This window comes from Quercus suber, unplaced genomic scaffold (genome assembly GCF_002906115.3).
Source record: "Quercus suber isolate HL8 unplaced genomic scaffold, Cork oak 2.0 scaffold_42, whole genome shotgun sequence".
Classification (NCBI taxonomy): Eukaryota; Viridiplantae; Streptophyta; class Magnoliopsida; order Fagales; family Fagaceae; genus Quercus; species Quercus suber.
The window spans coordinates 361,790-378,091 of record NW_027069507.1 but is presented as its reverse complement, the minus strand read 5'-3'; the positions used below and the strand labels follow the sequence as shown (position 1 = coordinate 378,091).

Genomic DNA, 16,302 nt, shown 5'->3' with positions numbered 1-16,302 from the left:
CACAAATATGCATAGGAAGGAAAGAATATATAAGTTATAACACGTGGTGAAATCCGCAAAGGCAATGGCAATATTACGAATATCATGCATACATGACTATGGAAATAAATTCTAATGGAGATCGTGAAATACGGGAACTAATTATGAGCAGCCAATCTTTGATAGACTCAGATTCTCAGACAATCTTCTTAAATATTTTCTCCGTTAAATCTCGTATCAAACTCCTCCATATATAAATACCATAGCTAGTCTTGGCTACGGGAAAAATCCTCAAACCTAAACCCTAAAAGTAAGTAACTAACCTTTTCTTTGGATTCAAGAAACCTTTGCCTCTCTGCCAATGGCTTCCAGTACTCAGATGGTATAGTATTCGTGCTTCATCTTTCTTTTCTTTTTTATTTGTGATTTATATTATATATTTTACTACTTAATTTGTTCCCTTCGTTTTTATTTTCTTGTTCTGTCCATGATCATGAACTACCATGTATTTTGTAGTGTTGTGCTTTGAAAGTGGATACCTCGTCTTCTGGATGGCATAATACTATGGTGAAAGTTTTGAAGAAAATCAGTGGTACTTTTTAATCCATGTTTTGCCATACTTATTATTATTATTATTTTGAATAAATATACAATACCAACTTTGTGGAGCTTTAATTTGAAAGTAATACTTAACCCTATGGTACTGTTTTATATCACATTATTTTTTTTCATATATGTTAACAATTTACGCATAAAATAATATCATATAGAATAAGTAGTGTTACATTCCAAACTTATGGGATTTCTGTGTTGGACAGAAAAGCATTAGGGTTTTTGTGTAATATTTCCCATTTTATTTTATTTTTTTAAATTGCGAATAGGCAAGAGTGATTATCTTTTTTGTTTGTTGGCTTAAATTTTTTCCAGGAGTTGTGTACGACATAGATGCAGAAGATGGGATGGCATATATCACTGGCAAAGTTGATCCACACAAAATTTTGAAGAAGCTAGTGAAAAGTGGAAAACATGCGCAACTGTGCTGGGTTGAGATTGGAAATCAGTATACGTACTCTCAAGATGGCTCGTATCTTCATCCTAGGGGAAGAGAACCTTATTATGAAGATCCTTACCCTTACTTGAGTAGTTATCGAAGAGACTCTTATTGGGATGGGTACAATGGACCAGGATACAATTCCTACTACCCACACCAACCTATGCCCCATTACTATACACCACAGGTCCCATATAACCCATACTACTGTTGAATAGATCACTACATGTTGGTTTTATATGTGTCATGGTCATGATGAAATATTTTAGGATTCTTCTTGACATGAGATTATCTTTTATGTACTTTATTTGGGATGCTACTTTTGGGATTTCAAGTTGTAATTTATATCTCTTTATTTAGATCTGTCATGCTGAAATATTTTAGGGTTCTTCTTCATGACATGAGACTATCTTATGTTATTAATGCATACTTTTTTTGGGAAATTACTTTTGGGATTTGAAGTTGTAATATATTTCCCTTTAAAGTTGAATTCAGATATATATATATATGGTTTCTCTTTTGAGGCAATTTAAGAATTGTTTTTTTGTTTTATAGGAGTCGGAACTATAAAAATTTGAGAATAAAAAATATAGAGAACCAAATGGTGTTTTGTCAAAATATTATGAAAAAAAGGTTATATCTCAATTCTCAAGTATGGTTCAAATAATTTTTTTTTTAATAAAAATAAAATTGCAAGACCAATTAATCCAAAACAACACCAAAAAATTAAGAAAAGAGCAGCTGAGTTGCACATTCTTTTCTTTTTAATAAATATTTTTTTTTTCTTACTCAAGAGTTGAGTTGGAACATATTGTGACATCTTCTTTTTGGTCTTTGAATATGGCCCAAAATTCTACCTAAGTATAAATTTGTGGAACATATTTAACGACAAAAAAGGAGATCAATGGTGACCCAATCGGATTCAGATCTTCTAAATTGCTTAGGGTACTTTACCAATAGATTTCCTTAAATCCTAACTATCTTTTTATGATTTAAAGGTCTAGATTCTGCCATATTAGCATTCCACTAATAATACTCTTAAAATAATAAAATAATGGTGCAAACAAAACAATTAAAATTATTGTTAGTGAAATGCTAACATGACAAAATTTAGACCATTAAATCATTAAAGAATGGTTAAGATTTAAGAAAATCTATTTGGTAGAGTACCCTAAGAAATTTAGAGGATTTGAATCTAACCCAATATGGGCCTTATAGTAAGATCCGAAATTTTACCTAGTACAAATTAGTGTTTTATACAAATCATGTGTTTTCAGATTAGGTTCCCAAGAAAACTTACCTCAATGTAGTAAATTTTAAAACAAAATTAATTAGACATGACAAACGAGTCAAATTTGTTGACCCGATCCGACCTGAAAAATACCTGACCTAGGCTTATTTTTTTGACTTGAAACAAAAACGAGTTGACTTGTAACCCGACCCGATTTTTTACGGGTCAACCCGACCTGACTCAGATAACCCGTGACCCAACTTGTTAAAAAAAAAAAAATTACTAAAAAATATTTAGACTACGTCTTGAATGCTAAGTGCATATAGCACAAAGCAATGCACCTAGCATTCAAGCCGGAGCCAATAGATCGCATGTTCACAGATAACCTATTTATTAATAATAATAATAATAATAATAATAATAATAAAGCAATTCTACCAATTCTCATTTGATTTGACCAGACACTTCACACTGGTACACTAACACTACTAACACAATAACGCGTACACTACTTTATGAATGATTGAGTTAAGACTTAAGACAAAACTTAAGTTTATTTGTTTTTTGATAATTTGAAAAAACTAAAAAAATATGTGACAAAACAAAATTGTGTGCTCTTGTAGTTGTAGTCTACAAACCACTAACTAGCTAACACACAACACACACAGACACTCACACAGTCACGCACGTTAGAACATATGCACTTAAGAAGTTGTGGGAATGATATTATTAGTGGTGTAAACTTAAAATATATACTTTTTGGTGCTCCTTATGATCTATCTTTTTTTGAAGTTGTAAATTTGTAATTACATGCATATTGGCAGTGAGTTATTAATATTGAAGACATTTTCTATTATAAATTCGTGATTATAAAGAATTTTAGTTATGTTTAAAATTGTTAGAATTGGAAGGATATTAACAAGTAGCATTAAGTGCAATTCATTTTTTTAATTCATTTTATTCATTCTCTCTAAAAAGGTTGTCATTGATTTGTTTTTGTAAATTATGAATTTTATTTTTGAAAATACGGGTCAACCCGACCTAACTCACAACCCGATTGATCCATTTAAAAATGACTCATTTTAACCCGTAATCCGTTTGATCTGCAAATCCAATTGACCCGACCCAACCCACCTGTTTGCCATGTCTAAAATTAATATCCGAGTAACTCTTGATTTTGAGATCTCTTTAATTTCCACCTTAATGACCATTGACCACATGATTAGTTTCCCGAGAGAGTGGACTCTCCTTGTCAAGAAACAACCCTAGCTGTGCGCCTCTACGAAGAGAGAACTTTTTTTCTTTCCTCTAGTGCTAGGCATGTAGTGTAAAGACAAAGTTTCTCAACTTATTATGTTCTCTTTATGTGTCTACTCTAACAGAGACTAGATAATAAGACATGGGCCAACCCAAATATGAAAATTGAAAACAAAATATTTGTCAGTGGCTTTTTTAGTGGTTTGGAGATTAGTGGTCTCTCTCTCTCTCTCAAAAAATTATGAAACAATGAGTTGATAAAATTCTCTTTTAAAAAGTACACATGACAGAAATTTAAACTGCCCTATTATATCAACAAAAGTTCAAAATGCTTTCATTATTATTATTATTATTATTATTATTATTATATACAACATAAAAGTTATATTTGTAAAAAAAATCTATTAATGTGTGTGTATATATATATATTTGTTTGTTTATGTTATTGTTTATGTTTATGCTTATTATTATTTTATTTATTTTTTCATGTTTATATTTGTTTTGATTCATTAATTATTTTTTATAAATATTCTGCCAAATAAATTTATAAATTAAACCATAAGATTCAAAACTCTGAAAAAAAAAATTCACTTATCAATAATCCATTTTTTGCACCAAAATATTTTTAACTATAAGATTTTTCATTGCACTTATAAGTTTTTTGAAAAACATTTCCCAACAATATTGCAAACAGTCGTTCCATCAATGTCAAAAAAATACTTAATTCTTCTCAAAAATTATAATTAGAATTTTCCCCATAATATTCGATGATGATAAAACAACAACGAACACCATCTATAAAGAACTTTCAACACAGAATATAAAGAAAATCAGAATAGCCCTTTTCCGAAAGATGCTGTCAGCAATTGTTGCTTCTGTAACCAACGACATAAAGTTTATTATTTTTCAAAAAAATAATCATTACAAAAGATGTTGGAATGCATGGATGGAAAAAATTAAGACACAGTTTTCATGTCTTTAATGATCAATATATTAATAATAGTGATATTGATTTAATTTTTTTTTTTTTTTTACAAAAAATAACTTTAGATGATTCTTATTTGTAATGATCTATATATTAATAATATTAAATAATTATGCCCAATTTATCAAAAAGTTTCTCTGTAGTTTTGAAAACACAAATCCAATCAAAGAGATAGAAAAACCAAGAATATTTTATTTTATTTTATTATGTTGGTGAATAAAATTATAATGATATCAATATTTTTATTTAGTTTTTCATTTTAATATTTGATTTGTATTATATATGTTTAAAACAAAAATATGATATTTGTAAAAGTTAAATCTCATTATTTATGTATATTCATTTATTTTATGTTAATGTGTATGTTCATATTTATGTTTATTTTCATGTTTATATTTCTAAGATTATATCTTTTGAACAAAGTTTTCCTTCAAACCGATTTGAAAGAATCTTCTAATCCAATATGCGGCAACTCATAAAATTATGTATGCATATTATTTAAACAAACTATATGACTCAATAAATAGGTTGTGTGTGTATGTGTGCAGTTAGTTTGTTTCTCAAAAAAAAAAAAAAAGTTGCGTGATAAAAAGTAAATATGGATGAATTTATCAATCGTGACATGGTGGATTAGAGTAATTTTCCTCCAAACTAGTTTAAAAGTAAATTTTTTCCATATTTTTTTGGTTTTAAGTCTGTGCTTGCAAGCGGATATATATATATATATATATATATATATATATATATATATATATATATATATATATATATATTAATTTGGCTAAATAATTTTAAAAATCAAATCATAAGAAAGCAGCCTCTGAAAAAAATAAAAATCATGTTCATGACTTATATTTCTATGATTATATTGTTTGGAAAAAGTATAAACCTCAAAGTTTTCTTCTTCTTCCCAAAAACAAAAAAAAAACCTCCAAGTTTGATAAACCACAATTCGCAGCCATTATTACCCCCAATGCTGAGGCCGAACTAAACTGATAAAGATTTGGTTAGATTGCAGGAACAAAACACAATTCTTTCCTTCCTATTCGAGAAGCATATAATATTGGTGTCACATAACATATAACAGAAAGCATCACTAGCATCATACGCTTTTCGATTAACAAGCCTAACCATTTTGAGCAGTGATTCATTTGAATTAAACAAATTTGCTAATTAAATCCCACACAACAAATAGCCTGCACCAGCAACATCTTAGCCTGATCTATGAGATACTGGCAATATGACTCCCGTCAAAGAATATGGCATAACTTGTCCCAGGACGCACATAAAGTGGGACTTACATGCAACACTAGTAAAAGAAATCTGAATAACTCAAAGATATGTATATTACTTATATTGATAGTATGAAAATTATAGTGCTACAGCTCAATAGTAAGATTAGCCAGGAAGAGTTCATCTGACAAAATTTCCTGGACATTTTTGTTCTATGAACACTCAATGACATATAAACACTCATCGCCAAACCTAGGAATAACCTTACAAGAGCTAAAAATGAAAAAATTAAACATACAAAAAACACTATGATACTCTTATTCTCCATGGAAAGCTGATTCTCCCGGACCTTATCAACTTGAGATCTGCAAATGATGGGCAATTATTAGAACTTTGATAAACCCAAACACCAAAAGAAGCTGCCCACTAGCAAAAACCAACTAGATAAAAACTAAAAAAAATATTTTTTTAATAATGGCTAAGCAACAATATCATTGTGTGTGTGTGTGTGTGTGTGTGTGTGTATACCACAAGTCAGTATTAAGAAACTAAGAGAGGATATTGAAATAAATGGAAAGGTGAAGATTCAACCGTAAAAATGGATAAAACATAAGCAAAGACGTGTGAACATTTTTGTCTTGTCTATAAATCTACTAAATTTTATTACTCCTTTTGCCAACTCAAATGTTCCATCCCAATTTTGACTCTAATCACCTCTCCCCTAACAGAGATGCTGACAAACCCACAGGGCATTTCATTTCTGATCCAGAATTCAATCTAGGTATTCTTACTTCTAGTTCACTAGTAGGCAAATTGCATCCAGGAAACGGGAGGCGGTCCCACCCACAAATAAGGGACATCCCAGCTTGCACCAGAGTAGGTAAAAGCCATAATGCTAATCAGAAAGTTGCTATGCCCTATTATCACTATGTTTTCCTTATTCAACTATGTTGTATATTTTGTTTTGATTCAATCCCTCCCCCACTCCCCCTCCCCCCCCATTCTCTTTCTCCTTCCCAAAAAAAAAAGAATGAAAAAAACAGACCCAGAGAAAACCACAAAAAGAAACAGAAAGAGATTATTAAATAATGAGCTTTTTTTTAATGAGTAATAAATTTTGTTAGAAAAAAGAAGTCATCAAATATGCAGGTAGTATACTAGATGCCCAACACATCTATGTACTGACATTAAATAAGAAGATTATTATAACTTTGTATGCTTAAAAATACTTCCATTAAAAATTTCTTAATCCTAATCTCATACTGTAATAAACTAATAGTTATGAAGAACAAAAACAACAAAAGTTGTGGAAGTATATGACATAAGAAATTCTACCTCAGAACAACATTGTCCTTGAGTAAAGTATCCAACTGCAACGAAACAAGGGTTCTCCAAGAAATAAGATCATCAACATCCTTACCCTGCAAAGGAAATCAACCATACAAACTTAACTGCATATACTGATGATACTAAACTGATCTTGACATTTATATCAAACAAAAATAATACAATCACCAAGATTTCTAAAAGGTAAGTGTCACATACAATGGCCTCTTGACTGTCAAGAAGATTCTTTATGTCTTCTCTCATCTTCTCTATAATAATATCTTTCTCTCCAATATCTTTGTTGATTTCTTTGAAAATATTGCCATATCTGGAATTCAGCTCATCTAAAAATCGCTCTAAAACAGACAAATTTAAATCCAGTGAACGCACTTTCTGCATCAATATCTTGAGAACTGTGTCCCCAGGCATCCTGCCAACTTGGTGGTGACGCATTTCTTCAACCGGATCAGGCACACTATTTACAGTTTCATGTGCATATTTTGATTCTGTGTCTATGATATTTTGATCAATATCAACACTGTCAGTGAGCTCCGGCTGGGAGGGAATTGCTTTCTGGTCACCAGTGCCTTCTTCTGGAACAAACAGTTTTTTATCTTGAGCAGATATCAAATCTGCTATCATTTTTTCAACAGCATCCACACCATAAACTTCAACAAAACTCAGTGTGCAGTAGAATTCCGAACCATAATGGCTCAGAAGATTCAACTTTAGGTATCTTACCCATTTTGGCTCCTGAAGAACAAAACTTTGTGCATGCTTTACATTCAAAGCAGTGAAATTCCCAAGCTTGACCCATTCATCTGTTGGATAAACCAAACTTCCAAGCAACTCAAAATCTTTTAAATTAGAAGAGTGGTGCTCAAAATTAGCTATTTCAATTGTATCTACTAATGTTTCTTCCGAAAGCTCTATAGCAACAAACTTCTCCTCCACAGAACATGGATTTCGTAAGTACTTGTCCTTATCTCTACCTAAGATATTAGGGGCACCCTTGGCTTCCTTGTTAAAAGCCAAGACCTTTGCTCCCTTTGATGCTGAAGCATAATTGTACTCAGCACCCCCGGGCTCCACTCTGCGTACGATGCTTCCAGCCTGACCAGTTCCAGATTTACTTATGGAACTAAAAGCTCTACTCTTGAATTCATCAAGACCAAGTGGAACACTATGAGACAGGCGACCAGTCTTTGGAGCATCACCTTCAGATTTCAGAGTGGAACTGGAATTCTCAACCTCAAGTTTCTCTCCAATAGTTGGAACATCATTTGTGCTTCCTTCATTAGCAACTAATTCACTATCCAAACCTCTCGTTTCAGCACCATTTGTGGACAAAGACTCAGAAGAATACAGAGAATCGGTTTCTTCCTGTGGATAATTATCTACACTATCTGAGGGTTCATTATGTTCTACCTTAGCTTCATCCCAAGTTGATATGCCAACCGAAAGTACTGCAGAGTCATCTAAGTCCAAAGAAAGGAAGAGAGCAGCCAATAAGAACAAGTTATGCATTAAGTACATTCCAAAAAAAAAAAAAAAAACATTGTGAAGAACAAGACTAAAGATGAGTTCACCAAATATTCACCCAAGTAAATGGAAAGACGAGAAGGTAAATTAGAAAGGAAAGACATTCACATTAAAATTCCACACATACACATATATACTCACATGTATATATCTTTATTCAGAACACATTACAGTATACATATATTATAAAATTCATATAAAAACAAAAACAAAAAAATTTAGAACACAAAATACAAAAATTGTTAAAAATAGTGTACCTGACCAGGATGTAGTGTAGCTAAGAGGTACTTTCAGCACATAACTAAATTAACAAATAAATATAGGTATTATAGAAGATCTACAGGGAATACCAATAATAGAATAGTTCCATCAGACATACAAGCACGGAGGTTAGATTTAGGAAGAAACTAATAAAAAAATGGTTTGAAACCCAATAAATCAACAAAGAATTAGACAATTGGAGTTGATGCTATGTCTGGCAGCAGGTAAAAAATTAAGGAATTAATAGAGGAAGAACGGAGATAAGTTAGCTCAATTCTTCTGATATGATTGAATGTAGCACTGTATCTGCACCATCTGAGTAATTAGTAGCCACCAAAGAATTTTTTGCCTTTTGCTCCTTTACATTAATTTGATTTGCCAATGAGCTCTAGCACAAATGGCACATCTTCCCATTAGAAGAACAAGGTAAAGGGTGATGTAGATTTAAGACCTCCTAAGCCGATGTAAATAACTTAGCAATAAAATAATAATAACAATTTCCAAATTTTGGGTTTTTTTTTTTTTTTTTTTAGGTTGTAAGTCATGGATCAGAACAGTACTCCACTAGACTATTACCATAACCAATAAATTAGCCCTTAAATATTAATTTTTGATTGTGTTCTTAAGGTTATATTTAGTTGCTAATTTGCATTTTCCGAATAATAGAATAAAAGAAAATGTTCTGCTGATAGCGTCAGACTTTCTGTTGACATTGTCATACTATAAATTGGAGCATATAGTTAAGATATAATTGATTTTTATTCAGGTCCCCCCAATCCGCGCTCATGCAACCAGGGAATTCAGCCTGTTTTAGTGCACCACAACCCAGCTTATTAGTAACTTTTTTTGGGGGGGGGGGGGGGGGGGGGGGGGGGGGNTTGGGCTTGATATTGAGCTCGAGCTTGGCTGACTAATGAATCAAGCCAAGCCAAGCCGAGCTCAAGTTTTTTATACTTTATAACGAGCTCAAGCTTGAACATTCTACTTTTGTTGTCGAGCTGAGCTTGGACATTCATTACTCGACAAAGTTCAGCTCGTTTACAGCCCTAAATGTGGGGTATGTAATATGAAATCACAGAAGTGGGGGAAAGGCCTGCTTAAGCACTGCAATATGGCAATCAGGCCAATATTTCATGTTATATTAATCAAAGGGAGGCTATTCAGTTCAAAATGATGGATTACAGATATGCAGGAGCAAGAAAGGAAACGCGTAGATTGCCAACTATGATAATATGCACTTACGCTAAGCAAAGGCATGGAATCCCATCATAACCAGAAAGCAGTACAGCAACCCCACTGAAGCACCACCCATATTACATCTAACATGACATTCCAAATAGCCATTATTTATTAAAAAAATGCACAACAGCTCAGCACTCGGCATATTCTTTAGAGCTCTCAACAACAATTTATAAGGGGATTCAACAATAGTGTACAAAGAAAATTTAGTCTAAAAAGCTTACCTCTATGGTCATGGCCGTGACTGATCCATAAGCTAAGAAGGAAGACAAGCCCCCACAAAACAAATACCAAAGAAAGAGAAACCTTATACAAGTGACTTCTTCCACTTATAGTATCCTCCAAAGCTCTTCTTTGCAGAAGAGCTCTACGTGATCTCTGCATTGCTCATCAATCTGATCCAATCCTGACCATTGAACAATAAAAGAGAAAAGGAGATATCCTGCATTACAAAATTCAGAGAACTTCTTTAGTATGCACTCACAGGAAAAAAAAAAAAAAAACATAAATAATCTATTTTGCTTATAAATGAAGCTCCGATCCAAGTACAACAACTGTAATTCCTAAAGGGTACCATTGAAATAAACAAAAAGAGAATTTGAATTGTAAAATCAGCTAAATACCTCTAAAAAACTCAAACACTAGCACAATTATCTTCCTTTTTTTCTTTAGGATCAATAACACTTCCACATTTTGAACAATCCAGAGACATATATACTTAAACACTTAGTAAGACCATATTATTATTCAAGCAAAACCACACTTAGTTCCTAAGAAATACTGCGCCACTGAACCCATTACAGGAGCATCAAATTCAAGATTTTTTCGAATCTAACATAATCCACCCAATCACTTGGCTTACTAATCAAGCTGATCATTTTGTTATTCTCAGAAACCATAACACCAAACAACATCTTGACACTATAACAATCTCATTTTTCTCTTAAATTCCACAGCTTTCTCAGCAACCAAACACAAACACAAATATAACACACTCCAAACAATTTAATACACATATGCATAGATTAGATTAAAACACAAACCTATATATATATATATATATATATATATATATATATATATATAAAAAGATAAGAGAAACAGATATCTGAGTGATCAAAATGAAGCTAAATTTGAAAGCTTTAAGCACAGAAATCAAACCAGTTCTAGATCTAACACAAAATCTGACCAAAACCCAGATATGAAATTCAAAAATAAAACAAACCCAGATTGATTAAAATAAAAATAGACACAAATAGAGAGAGATTCAAATAGAAATCACCTGGGTTTTGAGGCTTACCTTTTTTTTTTGGGGGGTATTGGGATTGTCAACGACAAAAACAACTACGAAACCCAATTCTTTATTAGGAGAAATTTCGAGATCACAGATACGACAAAACGACGTAGCTTAAGGGGTTTCTCCGAGTTTGCTTGGCTTGTGGTTTGGGCATCCTTGGTGGTTCTCTCTTTCTTCTTCACCTTTGGCGTTTACATCTATACTATTTTTTCTTTTCGCTTTCACTCTTCGCTTTCTTCTGTAACGGCTTCATATTGAATTTTGAATTCTTTTGAAAAACAGTTTTTACGTTTTGTTTTTATTGCTTTTCAAAAACACCCATTTAGACTTAATTTACATCAATAAGTGAATCATTACAATAAAAATTAACTATATGCTCATTAAAAAAAAAAAAAAAAAACATTGAATATAAAACTGTCTACTTATTATTATTATTATTTTCAAGTTATAGTAATCAAAAGTTTTGATAAGTGGAGTACTCAAATACTAAAAGGATTTTGTGTCTCTTTTTAATGTGGCAAATATGTGGGGCTTATGAATGATGTCCATGACTCTAGAGAATTTTCATGAATTGGGATGTGAGATCTTAGAGATTTCAATCCTTTTTCCTATTACTAATGCCTATAATACAAAATTTTGGTGTGTGGATTTAAAACAAGGAAAAAAAAAAAAGGAGTGGAAATAAGTAGCATGGAAATTGATGTTTGATGCAAGTGCAAAAGTGATTATGTTGTGAAATAAAGAGAAATAGGTAAGATGGCGTTTTTGGTATGTAGGCTGGAAAAGCATGAGCTATATATATACACAGAGTGAGAGTATTAAATATAAAAAATTAATTAAATAAAATAATTTTAATGAAAACTAGCCTACTCTTTATTTATTTTTTTTTATGTCAATATTATAATGCTTTTTAATTTTGTAATGATTTTTTTATGCTACTTAAGAACATTCCATATTACACTAGATTACAGTAATGAATTTTATATCTATTTTTGTGAAATGCTTTAATTGGTCAAATAGATTTTTAGTTATATTTGCCGACTAAACTTAAAGAGTTTAACTTTTTACTCTTCACAGTGATTTATAAAAACAACAAAAATAACCCCTCCACTCATATTTGTATTAACTTAAAAAAAAAAAAAAAAAAAAAAAAATAAACTTGAAAGGCATGAGGAATATCAATGAAGATAAACCTAAACAAAAATATTTGGGTGAATATTATCTTCATGAATATCCAACTGCAACTTATTATCAAGATTCAGCAGTGGTAATAGTAAAAGGATTGGAGACAGAAGTATTGAAAATCGTAACCATCTTTACAGCAATTGATTTATCAAGCAACAAATTCCAAGGAGAGATTCCAGAAGAACTTGGAAGGCTTAAATTTCTCCGATTGGTCAACCTTTCCCATAACAGCCTAACTAGACATATCCCATCATCTTTGGCAAATTTATTAGCACTTGTATTATTAGATCTCTCTTCAGATAAACTCAGTGGAGAAATTCTCATGCAATTGACAAGCCTAACATTTTGGGCCATGTTAATCCTTTTGTAAAACCAGCTTACTGGATCCATACCTCAAGGTAAGCAATTTGCTACATTTCAAAATGACTCATATAATGGGAACTCGGGATTGTGTGGATTTCCACTATCATGGAAATGTAGTGCTGATGAGCCTCCACCTCCTCCACCAGCATTAAATTTCCAAGAAGAGAATAATGATTCAATGTTTGGAAATGGATTTCATTGGAAGGCTGTGTTGATTGGGTATGGATGTGGATTGGTGTTAGGATTAGCTATAGGATATGTTACGTTTAAAATGGGAAAACTGCAGTGGCTAGTAAGGTTGATTGAAGGAGAACAAAATGGAAAGGTGACAATGCCCAACAACCAAAGACCCAAGTAAAGAAGAAGTTAATGCATGCTCTGAGGTAGGTGTGACAAAATCCTCTTTGAATTTATATTGCGTGGTTTTGTATAAACTTATCTGAGAAGTAGAAACGAGTCCAAATCTTCTATCCCACTTTTCCTGCTCCACTCTATACTCCACCAATAAATACTTACCACGTGATACTATTAATTAATAACTGTAGGATTAATAAGTCAATAATGATAATATTTAATTAATTAGGTGAACACGTGGTAAATATTTATTGGTGGAGTATAGAGTAGAGCAGAAAAAGTGGGACAGAAGATTTGGACTCAGTAGAAACAGTATTTTTGTGAAGTTCATAAACTGTGATTTTTCTCTGTCTTGCATGCAAGGTATTGTAGAAAGTGACGAGGACCCTATTCTCTACTATGAGTCAGAAAAGATTACTAGCTTTGACTTACAGGTGTTCATTAGAATGGCAACTATCAAGGAGTGGATCATGCTTGTATGAATTATAGTGTCGTTTCCTTATTCCTCAAAAAACCATTTTCAGATTTTATGTATGTATATTTGAGGGTATTCTATGTGCTTGTCTTAAAATTGTGTCATGTGTTGGACTTAATCTTGGAGCTGGTGTTGTTCTTAGTTGGCTCATCTTTCTGTATGTACTAGTCCCAAACCAATGCGATGCAAAGAAAAACTTTGCTTAAAGGTATAAGCCGATTTTATTTGTCTCAAGCTGAAACAAATAAACTTAGGTTCTTTATATTTTTATCTAATGGCTAAAGCCAAAGAATAGGATGCCCTAGACAAAGCCAACTGTGTAAAAATAAATAAAAAATAAACACTGGTGAAGAAATGGAAAGTCACCACAAAGAAAATAAAAGATAACAAAATGAGAAAGATAGAGAAATATGAAGGTTATAAGCGTGTGAATATCAAGATAGTAAAGTGCTTGCTAATAACTTACTATCAATCTATATCTATATATTACTAAAAGCTGAAGCGTAGCATTTAATGTTACTACGCTCACGTTGAGCCACGTCAACAGCCATGTCATTTTCACCATATTTTTTGTAATTGTTCAACAATTTAATCTATATCTATATATTACTAAAAGCTGAAGCGTAGCATTTAATGTTACTACGCTCACGTTGAGCCACGTCAACAGCCATGTCATTTTCATCATATTTTTTGTAATTGTTCAACAATTTAAAATTAGTTTTTTTCAATTTTAAAATGCTAACAAATATAAAATAAATCTCATCCTTATCTCTACCATAAGGCCACTTCTTATTAATTTAATTCCCATCACTATCTCCACCATAAATCCCACTTCTTATTAATTTAATTCTACCATCATGTGGCTGCATAAATTACTGCCACATTTACATTTTAAAAACATGAAAAAAAGTGACTTTTTGTATGGTGGTTTCTGCAAAACGTTTTGATATTCTTAGTAACTTTGTTGTTTAGTAGCCTATATTAATTTAAAGACACAATGTTCTGATTCATTAGATACCGTTTTACTTCTCAAAAGTTTCTCAAAAAAAAAAAAATCAGCTACAGAAGCCCCACAAACTCTATAAAGATGCAAAAATAAATCACATAATTCTCACACACATTTCCACAAACATGTAAAATGCAACAAATGGGAGATCTAGTATCATACAGCTTTTAATAAGAAAACATATATGGGAAATCCAAAATCTGAGACACAGTAACAAACACTCACAAAAGCTGTAAATAAAAAAGAAACCATTCATTGTTGTTCTTTTAAAGTTTAAAACACAATATCTATCACTCTCTATCTATAAACACACTTGGACGCGTAAAATAAAAATAAAAATAAAGAAAAATTAAAGAAATAGAAAAAGAAAAATCTTTCGTTTGAACTTTGAATCAAATATGTAGTTTTGATGTAAAATTTTCTGGTTGCTACCAATCAAATATATGTACTCTCTCTCTCTCTCTCTCTCTCTCTCTCTTATTTCTCTTTTTTCTTTTTTCTATTTGTGTAATAGCAATACATATACTGATATACCCTGTGTTATTAAATGAAAAGCTGCAATCTAAGCGACTAGTCATATTTGGTTTGGTCTGTTCGCATTTCACGACAAGTTGCTTGTAATATAGCTTCTGCCGTTTATCTTCAGAAGATATTATGCTGCAAGTCGTCAAGTGTTTCTGATGGCTTGGCTTGTGGTTTGGGCATCCTCGTTGGTTCTCTCTTTCTTCTTCACCTTTGGCGTTTACATCTATACTATTTCTTTCTTTTCGCTTTCACTCTTCGCTTTCTTCTGTAACGGCTTTCTATTGAATTTTGAATTCTTTTGGAAAACAGTTTTTACGTTTTGTTTTTATTGCTTTTCAAAAACACCCATTTAGACTTATGGCATGTTTGGATGTTTAAAAAAGGAAGGGGAGTAGAGTAGAGGGAGGGAGAGTAATGCAATTATCTTGTTTGGAAGTTTTTTAAAGAATGAGGGGGAGGGGTTTCAAGGAGTTTGGAGGGGTTCCCAAATTGGAGAGATTTGGAGGGGGAGTAGAGTACATAAACTATTGACCAAGTAAATTACCTAATTTACCCTTATTATATTAACAAAATTACACAAGGGGAAGGGCTAATTATTCCCTTCCCCCTTACTAATTTTAAAAACATCCAAATAAGGTGGATGTGAATCATTCTCCTCTACTCTCCTCCCCACTACTCCCCTTCCCTCTACTCCCCTCTACTCTTCTCCCTCTCTAAACTTCCAAACAAGCCATTAATTTACATCAATAAGTGAATCATTACAATAAAAATTAACTATATGCTCATTAAAAAAAAAAAAAAAAAAAAAACATTGAATATAAACCTGTCTACTAATTATTATTATTATTTTCAAGTTATAGTAATCAAAAGTTTTGATAAGTGGAGTACTCAAATACTAAAAGGATTTTGTGTCTCTTTTTAATGTGGCAAATATGTGGGGCTTATGAATGATGTCCATGACTCTAGAGAATTTTCATGAATTGGGATGTGAGA

General features: G+C 31.9%; 1 protein-coding gene across 1 annotated transcript; it reads right to left on the bottom strand.

Moving 5' to 3' along the window:
• Positions 1–5,831: 5,831 nt before the first annotated feature.
• LOC112038573 (SUN domain-containing protein 4) lies at positions 5,832–12,164 on the bottom strand. The gene is made up of 5 exons (XM_065771312.1): positions 11,405–12,164; positions 10,329–10,546; positions 7,282–8,540; positions 7,072–7,157; positions 5,832–6,101 (listed from the first exon to the last, which is right to left on the bottom strand). The coding sequence occupies exons 2-5, from the start codon at positions 10,486–10,488 to the stop codon at positions 5,855–5,857; spliced, it is 1,752 nt and encodes a 583-aa protein (XP_065627384.1). The 5' UTR covers positions 10,489–10,546; positions 11,405–12,164; the 3' UTR covers positions 5,832–5,854.
• Positions 12,165–16,302: the final 4,138 nt, after the last annotated feature.

Coding starts and splice junctions, on each gene's coding strand:
- LOC112038573 (XM_065771312.1), bottom strand. CDS start 10,488: ATGCAGAGATCACGTAGAGCTCTTCTGCAAAGAAGAGCTTTGGAGGAT. Junction 8,541..10,328: donor TCACGGCCATGACCATAGAG/GTAAGCTTTTTA, acceptor CTTTGGACTTAG/ATGACTCTGCAGTACTTTCG. Junction 7,158..7,281: donor TTGACAGTCAAGAGGCCATT/GTATGTGACACT, acceptor TTTCCTTTGCAG/GGTAAGGATGTTGATGATCT.